The sequence below is a fragment of the Suricata suricatta genome, chromosome 8, assembly GCF_006229205.1.
Source record: "Suricata suricatta isolate VVHF042 chromosome 8, meerkat_22Aug2017_6uvM2_HiC, whole genome shotgun sequence".
Lineage (NCBI taxonomy): Eukaryota > Metazoa > Chordata > Mammalia > Carnivora > Herpestidae > Suricata > Suricata suricatta.
Window position 1 is genome coordinate 87806847 of NC_043707.1, and position 14759 is coordinate 87821605.

At 37.6% G+C, this 14759-nt stretch overlaps 1 protein-coding gene across 7 annotated transcripts in view; it reads right to left on the bottom strand.

The window, feature by feature from the left end:
- The window catches only part of IL12RB2 (interleukin 12 receptor subunit beta 2), a 79176-nt gene that overhangs the window by 44639 nt on the left and 19778 nt on the right, over positions 1-14759 (bottom strand). For 6 of the 7 annotated variants that reach the window (XM_029948979.1, XM_029948980.1, XM_029948983.1 and 3 more), the window contains 5 exons: positions 13822-13936; positions 12600-12784; positions 10209-10351; positions 9166-9316; positions 5-84 (listed from right to left, as the gene is read on the bottom strand). In XM_029948979.1, coding sequence (XP_029804839.1) covers positions 5-84; positions 9166-9316; positions 10209-10351; positions 12600-12784; positions 13822-13936 — 674 coding nt within the window. The remainder of the gene's footprint in view (positions 1-4; positions 85-9165; positions 9317-10208; positions 10352-12599; positions 12785-13821; positions 13937-14759) is intronic. The other variant, XM_029948984.1, reaches the window with a different exon arrangement.

Here is a 14759-nt window from a genome sequence, read left to right on the forward strand (position 1 = left end):
TTACCTTCCAGAAAAGAGAAATCTGTTGTCTATCAGAGTCAATGGGCTGTTTCATGTACCAGACATCTAAGGTCCCAGTAGGCTCTGTTTTGAAGGGAAAAAAACCCATATTTTCAAATACACACACACACACACATATATGTCCATACATGCAGAATATAAAAAATCTTTCAAAGCCAATTGCTTATTTAATAAATAATTCCAGGAGAGTAGGATTATCAGGTAATTTCAATTTTCTTTGTGCCCCCATATTTTTTTTCCTTTTGTTAAACAATGAACATATGTGTTGTTGGGCATAGAAAACATAAATTTTACCTTAAAAACCAATTCTAAAAAATGATGATGAGGAAATGAGGTTCCTAACTTACTCTTAAAATATGTAGTAATAAAATAACCCAAAGAAAGTATATGTGGTTATTTTTTTTATTGGCATGCAGAAAGAATTCTCAGCATAAAAACAAAAATTTAAATCATAAGGAACACATTTTTGATCCTGTAAAAATAAAAATACAAATGATTAACTCTGTCTTCACCTTCATTCCTGAACCTACCATGTTATGGCATAATTATTTGGTTTTATGATCATTAGGCAATGATCTACTTGAAAGGAAGGCCAACCATTCATCTTAATATCTCTCATACCTACACAGTACTTAGAATGTAACAGGCTGTTAATAAATCTTTGTTAGGTGATAAATGTACAAATGAATAATTCAGATACAATATTAGCTACTTGATGCTAAAACAGAATGAACTGATAGAAGGAAAAACCATCAATCTTTAAGATAATGGTCAAATATGACCTAATTTAATTTGAGAAAGTCAAACAAAACAGACTTGAAAAGAAACTGAATAATCAACTCTTGTGTGTATGTGAGAGTGTGTGTGCATGTGTGCATACGTGAGTAGGTAAAATAGTTTTATTTCTCCCATTATCGGATTTACAGCCAGGGGTGGAACTCATAGAAGCAGCCCCCGAAAACAAGTTTCAACTGCACCAATGTAACTTCTTCATCATGACATTTAGAATGTATTTGAGATGAGGCTACATTGGGGTTCCTTCTGGGGCGAAAGTTCCATTTAATCAGATGGAAGTTTCTGGAACATTAACTCTCACCAGGAAAAGAGAAGTTAAGCAGCCAGGGAGAGGAGGAGAGAAAGAGGGACAGGTAGGGAGCACAGGCACCCACACATACTATGGGAAGGTCCTGTGGGGCCCACTTACACTTACATCCCATCTCCTCCTCACCCCCATGACATATGCAGCCATAGTACAGTGGTTAGAGTGTGAACTCCAGAGCTAGACCGTCTATGGGCAAATCCCAGCTCTGTGATCTTAAACAAATGTTAACCACATCCTGAATACACACTTCACATCCTGAAGCCAGTTTCCTCATCTGTTCAATGAGGACTGTAGTTCTGTATGTCACATGGGGCTGTTGTGAGAACTGAATGAACAGAACAGCTCTGACCTAAGGCAAGTACTCAGTAAATACAGCTGTTGTTTCTTCATTTAGAAAATGAAGTGTGAGAGCTGATGGAGCTTGTTCCAGGTCCCAGAACTAGTAAGCAGAGAGGCCAGGTTTTGGACACTGGTCTGTTTTATCACCTAGCTGGGGCGCTTCTCTCTGCGCTCCACAGTTACCTGGCTCTGAGAAGGCTTGTGATTTCTCAACAGTACTTCCACCCCCAACAGGTGCTCTTCTGTGTTCTACCCTCTTCCTTTGTCATTTCCTTTTCCTGCCTCTCTCACCCTCTTCCTTTTCTGTTTTTTCTAAACATTCACTTATTTTCTTCCCCTCTTTTCCCACCAGTGATAGCTTATATCCTTGCAGTGAGGACCAAAAGGTAAGAAATGCTTATCTAAGATATTCTGAAAATGCTCTCCATCCTTCAGGATTATGAAGAGTGACCCAGAAAACAAGTCTACACTTTTATCTGCTAGTCCACATGCAAAAAGGAAAAAAAAAAGCACTGCCAACAGAAGGAAAGGGGACCTGGCAGTTATTAACTACCTACAATGTGCCAGGAAATATTTGTACATTTTATATACTGCACATTATCTCATTTAATCCTCACACAATGCAAGGTGTCTGTGTGATTACACCCATTTTAGAGTGAGGCCAAGAAGGCTGACAAAGGTTAAATGACCTCCAGAACACATGGAGCTGGTAAATGGCAAAGCCAGGAGCTGAGACCAGGCTTCACTGTTTCCAAAGGCCCCACTGTTCCATTACAGTTCACTACATTGAGCAAAGATCTGAGCAAATTAGATAACCCAGACATGGACTACATAATCAGGATGTGGAAACTTGGATGTGCTCCATGTCAAAGCCAATTGACTTGTTAGTGCTAAATGTCTCCAGTTAATTACTTATTAGTAACAAATTTAAAGGGAACATTCATTGTCTCATTAGAGATCTACAACTACCAGATTACTACAGAGTTAAGAATTGAATTTTAGAATCACAGTCTCTTCAAAGGAAAAATTGCAAGTGAAACTAAAATTTTAATGGTGCCCACCTGCAGTGTTAGCCTCTGTGGGAGAGAAATCATTAGTTGAATCTGTATGAGTTTCAAAGTGTAAAATTTCATGACCAGGGGTGTCAAACCACTGCTGCTTAAAGCAACATAAGGGCTGATATTAAAGAGAATCTTTGACATTCAATTGACACAAAATCACTTGAAGGTCTAACCTCAGTGTTATCCAACAAAGGCAGGTAAAACTATTATAAGCAGGCCAGAAAAGGAAAGGCAAAGGCAAAATGTTCAAGTGATTACAAAATAAATGGGTATAAATGATTAAAAATACAAATGTTGAGAAATGTAAGTCAGGTCTCCTGAGATGAAACTACCTCCTATCTTATAAAGGGGAAAACTGTAGAATTGAACAGAGTCACCAATATGAAAAAAGTGAAGATCCTAAATTAAGCAGGAGATTGACCTAAATGACCTTGAGGGTGCTTTCAACTCTAAGATCCCAAGATCTTAGGATTCTATGAAACAGTAGGTGTGGTAAACAAATCTGAGCCAATCTTTATGCTTCTGAGATGAGCATCCATATCTGAAGTCAAAGCAAATGGAGGGATGTGAACAAGAGCAACTGAATTGCAGGTGGAGGGGTGCCTGGGTGGCACAGTCAGTTAAACGTCTGGCTTCGGCTCAGGTCATGATCTCACGGTTCATGGGTTCAAGCCCCGCATCGGGCTCTGTGCTGACAGCTAGCTCAGAGTCTGAAGCCTGCTTCAGATTCCGTATCTCTCTCTCTCTCTCTGACCCTCCCCTGCTCATTCTGTCTCTCTCTGTCTCTCAAAAATAAATTAATTAATTAATAATTTGAATTGCAGGTAGAAAGCAATCCCTTAATGAAAGTTTCCTCAGGGGTATAAAGATTTCCAAGAAGAGTGAAAAGGGAGAATTTAACACAAAGCAAATATGGAAAAGACATATCTTGGGAGGTTTCAGGTAATGGACTCAATGAAACACATGAGAATTTTTTGGTCCAAGTCACGGTCCAAGCAAGGCAAGACAAAGATAAGTCATTCACTGCTTTGGTTCCTTGAGGTTCACTTTTTGGGGATGACCCATTTTTCTAAAATCTAGCTTTAAACAACTCAATTCAAACAGATCTTACAAGCAGCTACTTGATTAAACAAGTTTTACTTTCAGATGTAATCACCTGCTATGCCTCTACGGGAAGCCCTATGCAGACTCCCCCATTCCACTTCCTTCTTGATTAATGATGTTTAACACTTGGTTCACTCTCTCTTTTCACCTCTTTAGGTCACCTCTTTTACTACTATCCACAAGGTGTTCCTTCCCAGTAGCTGGTACTGTCAGTCCCTCTACCTGCCCACTTCTAATGATCTGTTTCTGTCAATTGATGCTTTTGCTTCATACTTCACTGAGAAAAAAAAGTAATCAGGCAACCCTCATCTTTCCACCATGAAAACCTCCTAAGTTCACCATCAATTCCCTAACATAATATCCTTACTTCCATCAAAGTTCAACCCAACCTAAGTTTTGGATCCCATCCTCATTTGCTTTATCAAAGACTTCTCCCTTACTTCTCCTATATTATTAGTTTCTCCCTCTCTGCTGAGACCTTACGATTACCTTGAAAATATACTATATTTTCACTGATCCTAAAAACAAGACCAGACAAAGAATTTCCTGATACCACATCCTGCTCCAACTACTGCCCCCATCTCTGCTCTCCTTCACAGAACTTCATGGAGAGTTGTGAATTGTCATTGTCTTTATTCCCTCACTTCACACACACTCTCGACCTATCGCACCTGAGATTTTCTCCTGTCATTTTACACACATTACAACCACAGCAATAAGCAAAACTAATAACTATTTACAGATACATACATTTCTGAAAGCTACGTGAAAAGTCCCAGTAAACATATAATCAGGATAGTGTCAACAGTAAATTGGTAATTTTATAGTATGTAAGTTGAATGGTGGGTTCACAACTGTTCATTTTGCTGTTATCCTTTATAAGGAGAAAGTAGCTTAACTTAGGATAATCATAGTAGCAACAGAAGAAATGAATAGATTTTGAATATGTTTAGGAGAATCAAGTGCTGGTCCTGGGGAATAAGGAAAAATAATTATTTTTATTTGAAAAAGGAGAATTTAAGGGTAAATTCTTGATTTTTGTCTTCAGTAACTAGTAAGATGGTTGTATTACTTATTAAAATAGAAAATATTAAGACAGAAGTATTTTGGAACCAGTCTGTCTAGTTTTATAACTCTGGGACTCGATAATGTCATCTGAGAAAAGAAGGGAGCCCGGGGAAAAGCCATATGGACTGGAACTGAGAAGAGAAAACTGACTAGCAAGAAACCAAGAAAAAGTGTTGAATGAAGAAGAATAAAATCCAGGAACATGAGATTTCACAGAATTCAAAAGAATCAAGCACTTCAAAAAGGAAATAGCTCCCTTCTCCTACTGCAATGGCCTTGGAGGCCATATGTTCCAGATGAGGGAAGCCCATAAGATTGTGTTGGAACTCGCATTTCTTGTTGGTGTTGTACCTCCAGGAATCTTTCCCTAATGTTCCAAAATAAACTAGAAGCCCTTGCGCCTGAGGATCTGACCAGTCTGTGCCCCAGCACCTGGCATAGTTCCTGATACAGACACATTTTCCTCACAGATCCATCTAGAGAACCATTTGTTTCTGTTTGGAAGGCTCCATGGAAAGCATTTCTTCCTATTGGGCTGATCACCATCTTGTCAAATAACTGAGCTCAGACATTGATTTCTTCCAGGATAGATGTTGGGCTTAGAGGGGACCAAAAAAGAAAGCAAGGCAGGGACTGTCACTGGATCTCAAACATAACATTTTCCTTCTAATGAAAACGTTTGCATGTTAGTCTCTTTAGAAGGTTAAGAACCTTTCATTCTCATTTCATCAAGCCTTAGGCAGACAGATAAATGATATTTTCAGGTTAGGCTAATTTAGGAGTCAGCAAACTATGGCCAGTGGGTCAAATCTGCTCCCTATTTAGCCTGTGGACTAACAATGGTTTTTACATTTTTTAAAATGTTGAATGTTCTGGTTGAAAACAAACGAATAATTTTTAGTGACATATGAAAATTACATAAAATTCAAATTTCAGTATCCATAAGTAAGGTTTAATTGGAACATAGCTTTGTCTATGTATTTATACATTGTCAATGGCTGCTTGTGTACTACAACAGCAAATTTTAGTACTGGTGACAGAGAGATGGTCTGCAAAGCTGAAAATATTTACTGTTTGGACCTTTACAGAAAATGTTTGCTGACTCCTAAGCTATACCGTTATTAAGTACTTGCCAACCAGAATGATAAAGTAACTTCCTTCTCAGAGTATTTAATCTTGGCCTTCTCAGAGCAGGTAACAGTAGGGTGCAGAGCCAAGGGCTCGGGCTATGTGACAGAACAGACTAGTGTTCAAAACCTGACTCCTCCAATTCTTAGTTCTGAGACTTTGAACAAGTTCTGTTAGCTCTAACACTTCATTTTTCAAATGAAGAAGACCAAAGCTAAATTTATTGAGTGCCTACCATGGGTCAGAGCTCTTATATTCATTAAAATGAACTCATCTTAGCAATATTTCAGAATTACAAATAAATGAATGAATTGCCTAGCTTCTCAATGTGAGAAGGGGTGGCTGCAACTGGTGACCCTGCATTTTCTCCCCTTTGGGGGTCTCTCACCAGCCACCCATGCCACCACCTCTTATGGCCGGTGTCATGGGGGATGGAGGACTAGTCCTTCACTGCTCTGGCATAAGTTTGAGCATGTAGCACTTCCTTATTTATTAATTGCATATAGTAGAGTTTAACAAGACCAAAACATGTAAATTAGACTTTAAAAAATGGTGAATGAGCAGACAGAAACACCTAACTGATACTATAGCTCCAAGGAATAACTTGTTCATCTTTTTTTTGGATCTCCTCCTGGGTGTTCTAGGTGGTGAGGGAATCACCTACCCCAACACCTTCCTCCTCCAGATGTGTCTGGAGACCAGGCAGCCTAAACTCAAGAACGTTTTCCCACTACAGGCCAAATATGGTTGCTCATTCCCAGTATCAGATATGCTTTTGATGGACACAGATTGAGGGACTATCCTCCTAAACAGAGGAAAGCAGTTTCTTTCTTTCTGCTCCTTACTTAATGGTCATTTAAAAAGTGTTTTTCATGAAGGACTATGACAGGAGTTGAATTTAATGACATAGTAAAGGGCCATATGGAGTAAATAAAGCCCTCATTCTCTGCTGACATGATCTAAATAACTGTGCCCAATCCACCAGAAGATAACATTGCTTAGTTATGGGCAGCAAAGGCTCCAAAGAACTCTATCATTCACAGTTTTAAAGAGTAACTAAAAAGAAAAAAAAAAGCTTACTAGTAACTTTTTTTAATGTCAGGTTACATATAAGTACACATTCAAAGGCTGAAAAGGAAGAAGTGTTAAAAAAATTCACACCTTTTAGGTTTACATCAATTGGTGTTTCATAAAGGAACTGATGACAGAAATAGCGGTAACGGGTAAAAACCAAGCCACTTAGAGTAAGAGGGAAGAGGTCTTACATCAACCCCCGAAAGATGAAACACAGAAAAGGGAGATGCAAACACTGAAAGGAAGCCGACAGTACTTGGTAAGTGTGCTGTATCCCGGAGTACGGGGGGTCTCTCCTCACGGATGCCTGTAATTACTCTGAACAAGCCAGTTCCCTGATTCAGCTCATAACTGTCCATGAGTTCGCAACCATAACAAGTGGCTGCACTCATTGTTATGATAGTGGTTTCTCTTAGGGGCTTTGAAAAAATTACTATCGTTACTGTCTTACCTTGAACTGTTTTTAATTCAACAGATAAATACTTTCAGGAAAACAAAACAAAAAAAAAAGAAGAAAAAACCTATTCACACATCTCCAAACAGGTCATTATTAAATGTCAGTAAGAACGACAAGAATTCACAAGCCCAGAATTTCCCTAGTTTATAGTTAAGACTGATATGACAGAACTTAAAAACTGCTCAGCCTATTTACTACCTTGGCCTTGGACATAAAATATGGCCCATTTCCAAAAATTTTATCTGTAGGACACATAAAGTCTCATACATGAAGCATTTAAAAATATATACTACTTTGACTATGTTTAAAAAGCTCTGGATTATAAAAATGATAAACATTTAAGCAGAGAGCGAGTGGCTCAGCATGAATTTTAAGAGATTTTTATCATAAAATGAGAGGGAATAAATTATAATTTGTTAGATGGATTTATTTTAAAATAGCTTTTAAAATACAGAAATGCAATTAATATGAAAAGAAAGGAAAAATAACAATTATTCCACAATTTATATAGTAGGTATTATATTTTAGTAATAGGTTATTTGGGTAATTGAAAGTCACTGGGTATTGGTAAGTGTCATCAGCTATGAAATGACATTTGCAGTTCACAGGAAAATGAATATAACTTATATCATGAAACTAATTTATAGTCATACAAATCCATAAGTTTTACAAATAAACCTTTAGATTTACTCACATTAATACTTTAAAATATCCAGATAATAAAGCAATGGATTATATGCCAATAATTTTTCTTCTGAGCCAAATTTACAGACTGCAAAGTTGTACAGTATGTCACTAAATGAGTGCTTTTAAAGACTAATATTCAGATGGTTATTTCTTGTGTATCCAAAGATTTGTTAATATTGACATCAAGTTCATATAGCTATTTTTGCTCCAATAAAATGTTTGATTACACCTTAGTTTGATTATACCTTACACCTTAGTAAGTTGTCTTCCCTATAATTTCCAAAAAGAAAAGCCTATCAGACTGAGAAATATATCTGATATTCTTTCCATAGCTATGGACAGGCTAGTGGCCCTCATTTGCGCAGTGTGTATCAAAGGCATGATGCAATGCAGTGCTGTAATATATGGAGGAGAGGGACTGGGGGATGTTAAACTTCATTTTAAAATGTATGTCTCCAGAGTCTACCTTCTTTCAAGCTTCTAATTTTCATAGAACCTAGAAAGTAAAATGTATCAAGTTTTAACTATAAAGGAATGAAATTACTGGTTATAATTTTATGGAATGAGAGAGTTACTGAGATAGTAATAGAAACACGAAATAGAAATAAGGAGCGCCCTGTGTGTCTCAGTCAGTTAAATGGCCAATTCTTGACTTTTGCTCAGGTCACGATCCCGTGGTTAGTGGGATTAAGACCAGTATTGGGCTCCTACTGATAAGGTGAAGTCTGCTTTGTATTCTCTCTCTCTCTCTTCTCTTTCTACCCTCCCCTCTGCTTGCACACATGTGCTCTCTCTCTCTCAAAATAAATAAATAAACAAAAAATTAAATAGAAAGAAGAGTTATAATCAATCATTACTGAAGCATAAGCTCGTAACCAACATGATAACATGGGGCAAACAGGAGTAGGACTCACTTAATGTTAGAAATTTCCTAACAATATAAACATATCTCCCTGGATAATTACAGTACTTATGCTAATGTCAAAATTAACTTGTTAATTAATGTACTCATTTACTTGTTAATTAATGTGTTAAATTAACTTGTTGATTCAGTACCAGTACTTTAGAGACCCTTCTCCTGTCTCTCCTCCGTCTCCTCCCACCCTCCTTTCTAAAACACGTACCTTCTTCCGGTGTTTGTGTCCTGAATGGTTCACTCCAATCACTCCAGCTACCTTTATACAGATGTAGTTTAGAGGAAATCTGAAATTCATACTCTGTAAATGGTTTCAGATCCAGCAGATCCTGTCTTCCTTTGGCATTTGTAGCATTGACCTTGAAACAGACAAGACTTTTAAAGAGGTCTACTAAAATTAAAGAATTTTGACACACAAAGGTAAGAAACTTGAGTAGTTAACCCTTTCTCTTTTTTCAGATCTGTGATTTATTGAGAAAAAGTACCTTTGACAGGGTTACTGAATCTACATGTTAATCTCAAATAGCTTCTCATTAAAAACAAACTCTGGGGACTAAGAACTCATCTATAAGGGTCCCAAGCGGGAAAACAAGCTGAAAAATGAGTAAAGGCTGAAAAACACCAACTTTAAGAAAAAACCTGGAGAATTTTCTAGAGGTTATTTTTTATTTGGTCATAATTAGAATGTGATGTTTTATCACAAACATAGAACAGACTTCAAAAAGAAAATTTTAATTATAAAAGTAATTACTGTATTTCTCTTGAGTTTCAGTTATATGTGGAACTTATCCTTTGTTATTATTATAAGCCATTATATTTTATAAATATACTAAAAGGAATCATAATCCTAAAATTAATTGTAAAAAAATTAATGACTAATATATCAAAGTGTGGGCTTTATCTTTGGAATATTCAATTCCATATAAGCCTCTATTGACATGTCCTAATATTTCTCTTTCTAATACGTGAAAAAGATTACTAAAAAGTAAAGAAGGGGTAGCATAACGAAGTACAATGAATTATTTACTAATTGTAGTAAATTAGGATTAGTTTACAGAAGCCTGTGGCTTAAAATATTTCAGAATCAATGATCAAAATTCAAGGTATTTCTTAATAAACAGAGGTGTATATGACTTTATGATCTATCTCAAGTGTGTACTTTAGGGATAAATATTCTGAAACCTCCTATTTTGCTGGCATTAAAAGACAGAGCCCCTCCCTGGTTTTCCCCTTTACTCTAAAAATCATTACCAGAGTCCAGGACCTGCTGCTCTTGGGCCGATATCTGAGTCGATTAAGCAATACCAGCCCCTCGTCTCTCCACTGAAGGATACATCTGCTCACAGAAGCATTTTCACATTTGATTCTGATGTCCCATGGAGGAAGAGGCCTCACTAGTAATCAGAACAAACAAAAAAGTGTGATTCAGGCTCCAATATCAGAAATAACCTTTGTTTGGACATAAGCCACAAAGAGTTGAATACAGCTCATTTCTTTTTTTTGTATGTTCCTGCTTTGTTTTGATTTAACAGTTTGAGATATAGCTGTTATACAACAAAAACATGCTTAATGTATACAACTTGATGCACTTAACATATGCATACACCCATGATATCACTGTCACATTCAAGGTAATAAACATATCCATCACTTCCAAAAGTTTCCTTGTGTCCCTGAGTGTGTGCGCATGTGCGTGTGTGTGTGTGTGTGTGTGTGTGTGTGTGTACATGTTGTGTTAGTTTTATTTTGTTTGTGGGCAGAATACTTAACATGAGATTACCTCCTTAAAATTTGGAATCGGAAGGTCACCTCTTGAAAACCATGTCCTGATCTCCATTCCATTTCCAGCTAATACCTTCCTACTCTAGGTCTAGTACACATGGTAGAAAATTGGGTAAAAGAAAGGTGTGGTGCTTTGATCTAGAATCAATGCTCAGTAGATTTTGGGAACTCTGAAATTCTCCTTCATGAAAGACACGATGAAAACATTGTAAATGCATAAATATAGTGTGGCTATTAATGTGTGGGTGTTAACTTTCTTACTTGGCAAAGGACTCATGTGGTTTATGTTACAATGCACATTTATGGTGGGACAATTATAAATAAACACAGCAAAAATTGATATTTTAAAGAGATCTAGACAACCCATTTATATGGGATCCAGTAAGGATTAAGTTTTGTACTAGTTGTGAGTCTCATCTTAAAGAGCAGATCTATAGGTCTGATTTACTAGAGAGGAGGATATTAATTAGAGGGACAACAGAAACCAATTTGGAATTTCAGATAAGAAACTATCACAATGATTATTTCTTTCACATTCCATAGTTATGGTCACTAAAGAGCGAACACAGCTCATTTCTAAGATGCATGACTACCAACGCTGGTGAGCTATATAAGAAGAAAATCCCCGGCTATTTCAGAGACAGAAAAAAAACATTTGATCCCTACTAAATAATGAAAACAATTATCCTTAATCTACCCTCATTTTTTACCAAATAAACTACCTCCAACATTAGTGACAGTATTGACTACATATAATTCAATGTATAAAGAAACCCAGTATACCAAACCCAAGAGTTCCAATGGCTGACAAGGCAGAGGTGGCTAGTGGTGATTACCTTTCAGAAGAAGAAATGGTGGTAGAGAAAGATCATACAGAAGGGACACAGGAACAGAGAATGGAAGAAAAGAATAAGAGGAAAAGAAGGTGCCTTACAGAGAAACAGTCAACGGACAAGCATGATAGGTAAGGTATAATAAATGCCTGTGTCGAGATCCATAGCAATATGTGCTGTGCAAAGAGGTGCTGTGGGAAGAGAGAAGACAGATACATAATTAAGGCTGAAAGTTAACGCAGACCAGAAGCCCAGTCCTACCTGAGGGATACTTGACAGTGACCTCTGATTCAGCTGGGCCAATTATATTTGCTCAGAAATGGGCTGAAACTGGCTCACTCCAGCTATCAAGGTGATAAGAAGAATGAAAGTAGGTATTCTCAGAGCAAGATACATTTGTGCCTTGATACACTTTTTTAAAAAGTGTTTATTTGTTTTGAGAGATAGAGTGGGCATGGGAGGTGCAGAGAGAGGGAGAGAGAGAATACAAGTAGGCTCCGCACTGACAGCACAGAGCCCCATGCAGGGCTCACACGCATGAACCATGAAATCATGACCTGAGCCAAATCCCAGTCGGACGCTTAACTGACTGAGCCACCCAGACACCTTGGTACACTTTATTGATAGTTTGCACCTCTGCTCTGGCCTTGCAAACCCATAGGTGGCCTATCTCAGAATAGTGGAGTAACCATGGGGGTAAAAATATATCTCTGACAAGAAATGCCTACACTGAGTTTCATGAATAACCTGCAGGACCCTCTCCTCAGTCAAATGTCATCACTGGCAACTAGTGCCTCTATGGAACTAAGCTCCTTTTTCTCCAGTGGAGAAAATAATGTTGAATATTCCATTTTGTATGGCCATCTCCATAAAGCTATAGGATCATGCACCCTTTTCCTTACATCAAAGTAGCATTTTTATGCCATTGTCCCTTTTGAAACAATCATATATAGAACATTTGAGTGACTTTAAAAATAACATTCATGTACCAATGAATGACACCTACAGAATGTGAAATAAAATGTACCTATGTCCAAAAATGTAAATGTGGATGGAATTGAAGAAGCATTTCCAAGACTATTGACAGCAGTAACCTTGGCTGTATAACTGGATTCAGGCAATTCAGGGGTTAGGTTAATTCCAAGGTCCAAATGATTACAATAATGATCATTACATTGCTTCTGCCAAGTGAAATTTTTTGGTCCACTTAACCTATAAATAAAAGACAATTGTGGTTAGCAAGATACTTTATGAGTACCTATTCCTTTTAGTACAAAAGGGATATAATATTCAAATATTCAAAATTCTAGACATTTTGTTAAGGTCAATTGGATACATTATGGGAATATTTGTGTTCTGTGGTAATAAATAGGACCGTATTTTCTCCCCTTGTTTAGTAGGATTGAGACTTTTTTTTTAAGTAGACTCCACACAGCATAGAGCCCAATTCAGGGCTTGAACTCACAGCCCTAAAATCAAGACCTGAGCTGAGATCAAGAGTCAGAGGCTTAACCAAGCCTCTTAACTGAGCTACCCAAGCACTCCAGATTGAGATTTTCAAATGTCCATATAGATATGTAGCCCAAAACCCTGGCTGATATTCTAACTCCTCAGGGCAGATCCAACTGTTATCCAAAGATCCATGGCCCTAGGCATTCACTGCACAGAAAGAAGTACCAGCTTCTAGTACAGACTGGAACCCTGGGCTCCACTTTCCCCCATTTCCTGCTTACTTAGGCATAGTGCAAAGCAGTTGGATCATTGGACAGGATTATAGAATCAACTCCAGGGAACAGAATCTCCCAGACTCTTCTTTGTGTGGACTTCCAGGTCACGCAAGGTGCTTTAAAAAGAAACTCCTCCAAAGCTAATGGGAAGCTACCACAAGTAGGAGTCTATTTATATATTATAACCCCAAGAGTCTGCAACCACAAATGAAGGGATATAATGCAGACAGTTTAACCCTATTAGATCAGGAAGGAACATGTATAACATAAGCCTTGGATGCTCTGAAGAGAACTCTGAGTTAGATCGCTGACCCAAGACATCACTTCTGACATTTGGATGAATGAACTAGTTTTAATTGATGAACACTAGAATATTTGTTAAAGTAATTATCTAGCCATGTCTATTGATTCTCTCTGGTAAATATAAAACGGTTATTTCTGAGTGCACATCTAACTGACTTTCTAAGTGTAGTCCAAGATAATACCTACAAAACAGTGGCAAAAATACAGTCTCTCACTCACTGTAAAGTATATGCAGTATATAGGTGGGTATCTCGTCCTCTGTCCCAGACGCAGGTTACAGTCCCATGTTGTCCCTTTTGTATACAAGATAAGTTTTGAGGCTGTTCTGGAACAACTTTAAAAAGAAAATGCAAAGCCTCACATTTTAAACAGCACACAGTTGATACCTCACATTGTTATTTGACAACAAGATAATGATACTTCCCCTATGTCTAGATTCCATCAAGTTCAAATTTGCTTCCACGGCATGAATGTCTTCTAATAACAATAGTGAATATGGATCAAACACTACATGCTGAGCCCTATGCATTGTGGGTGGTTTTTCTCAATTAGATATCATAGCAACTACATCAAGTATTTATTGTTATCATCCTCAATGTATTGAAGAGGAAACTAAAACTTAGAGGTTGAATATCTTGCCCCAAATTACAAAATGGTGACATGGCAGAATCAGAGCTCCAGCCCAGGCATAGCTGACTTGAGTCCAAACCTTTTATCACCGTATTCCAACACTTCCCCTGACAGCTAAACATCCAGTGCTAGCTTCATTACCACTGGTGATGATGAGTTTACTGGTTTGGAGTAAAGTCCATTAAAATATTAGAAACCTTTAAACTTTATCTTTTTAACTTTATTTTTTTTAATGTTTATTTTTGAGAGAGAGAGAGAGAGAGAGAGAGAGAGAGAGAGAGAGAGAGAGCATGAGCAGCGAAGGTACAGAGAGAGAGGGGGGTGGACAGAGGATCCAAGCAGACTCTGACCTGATGGCAGAGAGCCAGACGCAGGGCTCAAAGTCATGAACCACAAGATCATGAACTGAGCCAAAGTTGGATGCTCAACTGACTGAGCCACCCAGGGGCCCCCAAATATTAGAAACCTTTAAAAATTAGGAGCCCTTTCTCTTCCTAGACCTGATATTTGCTGCCAAGATACTTCTA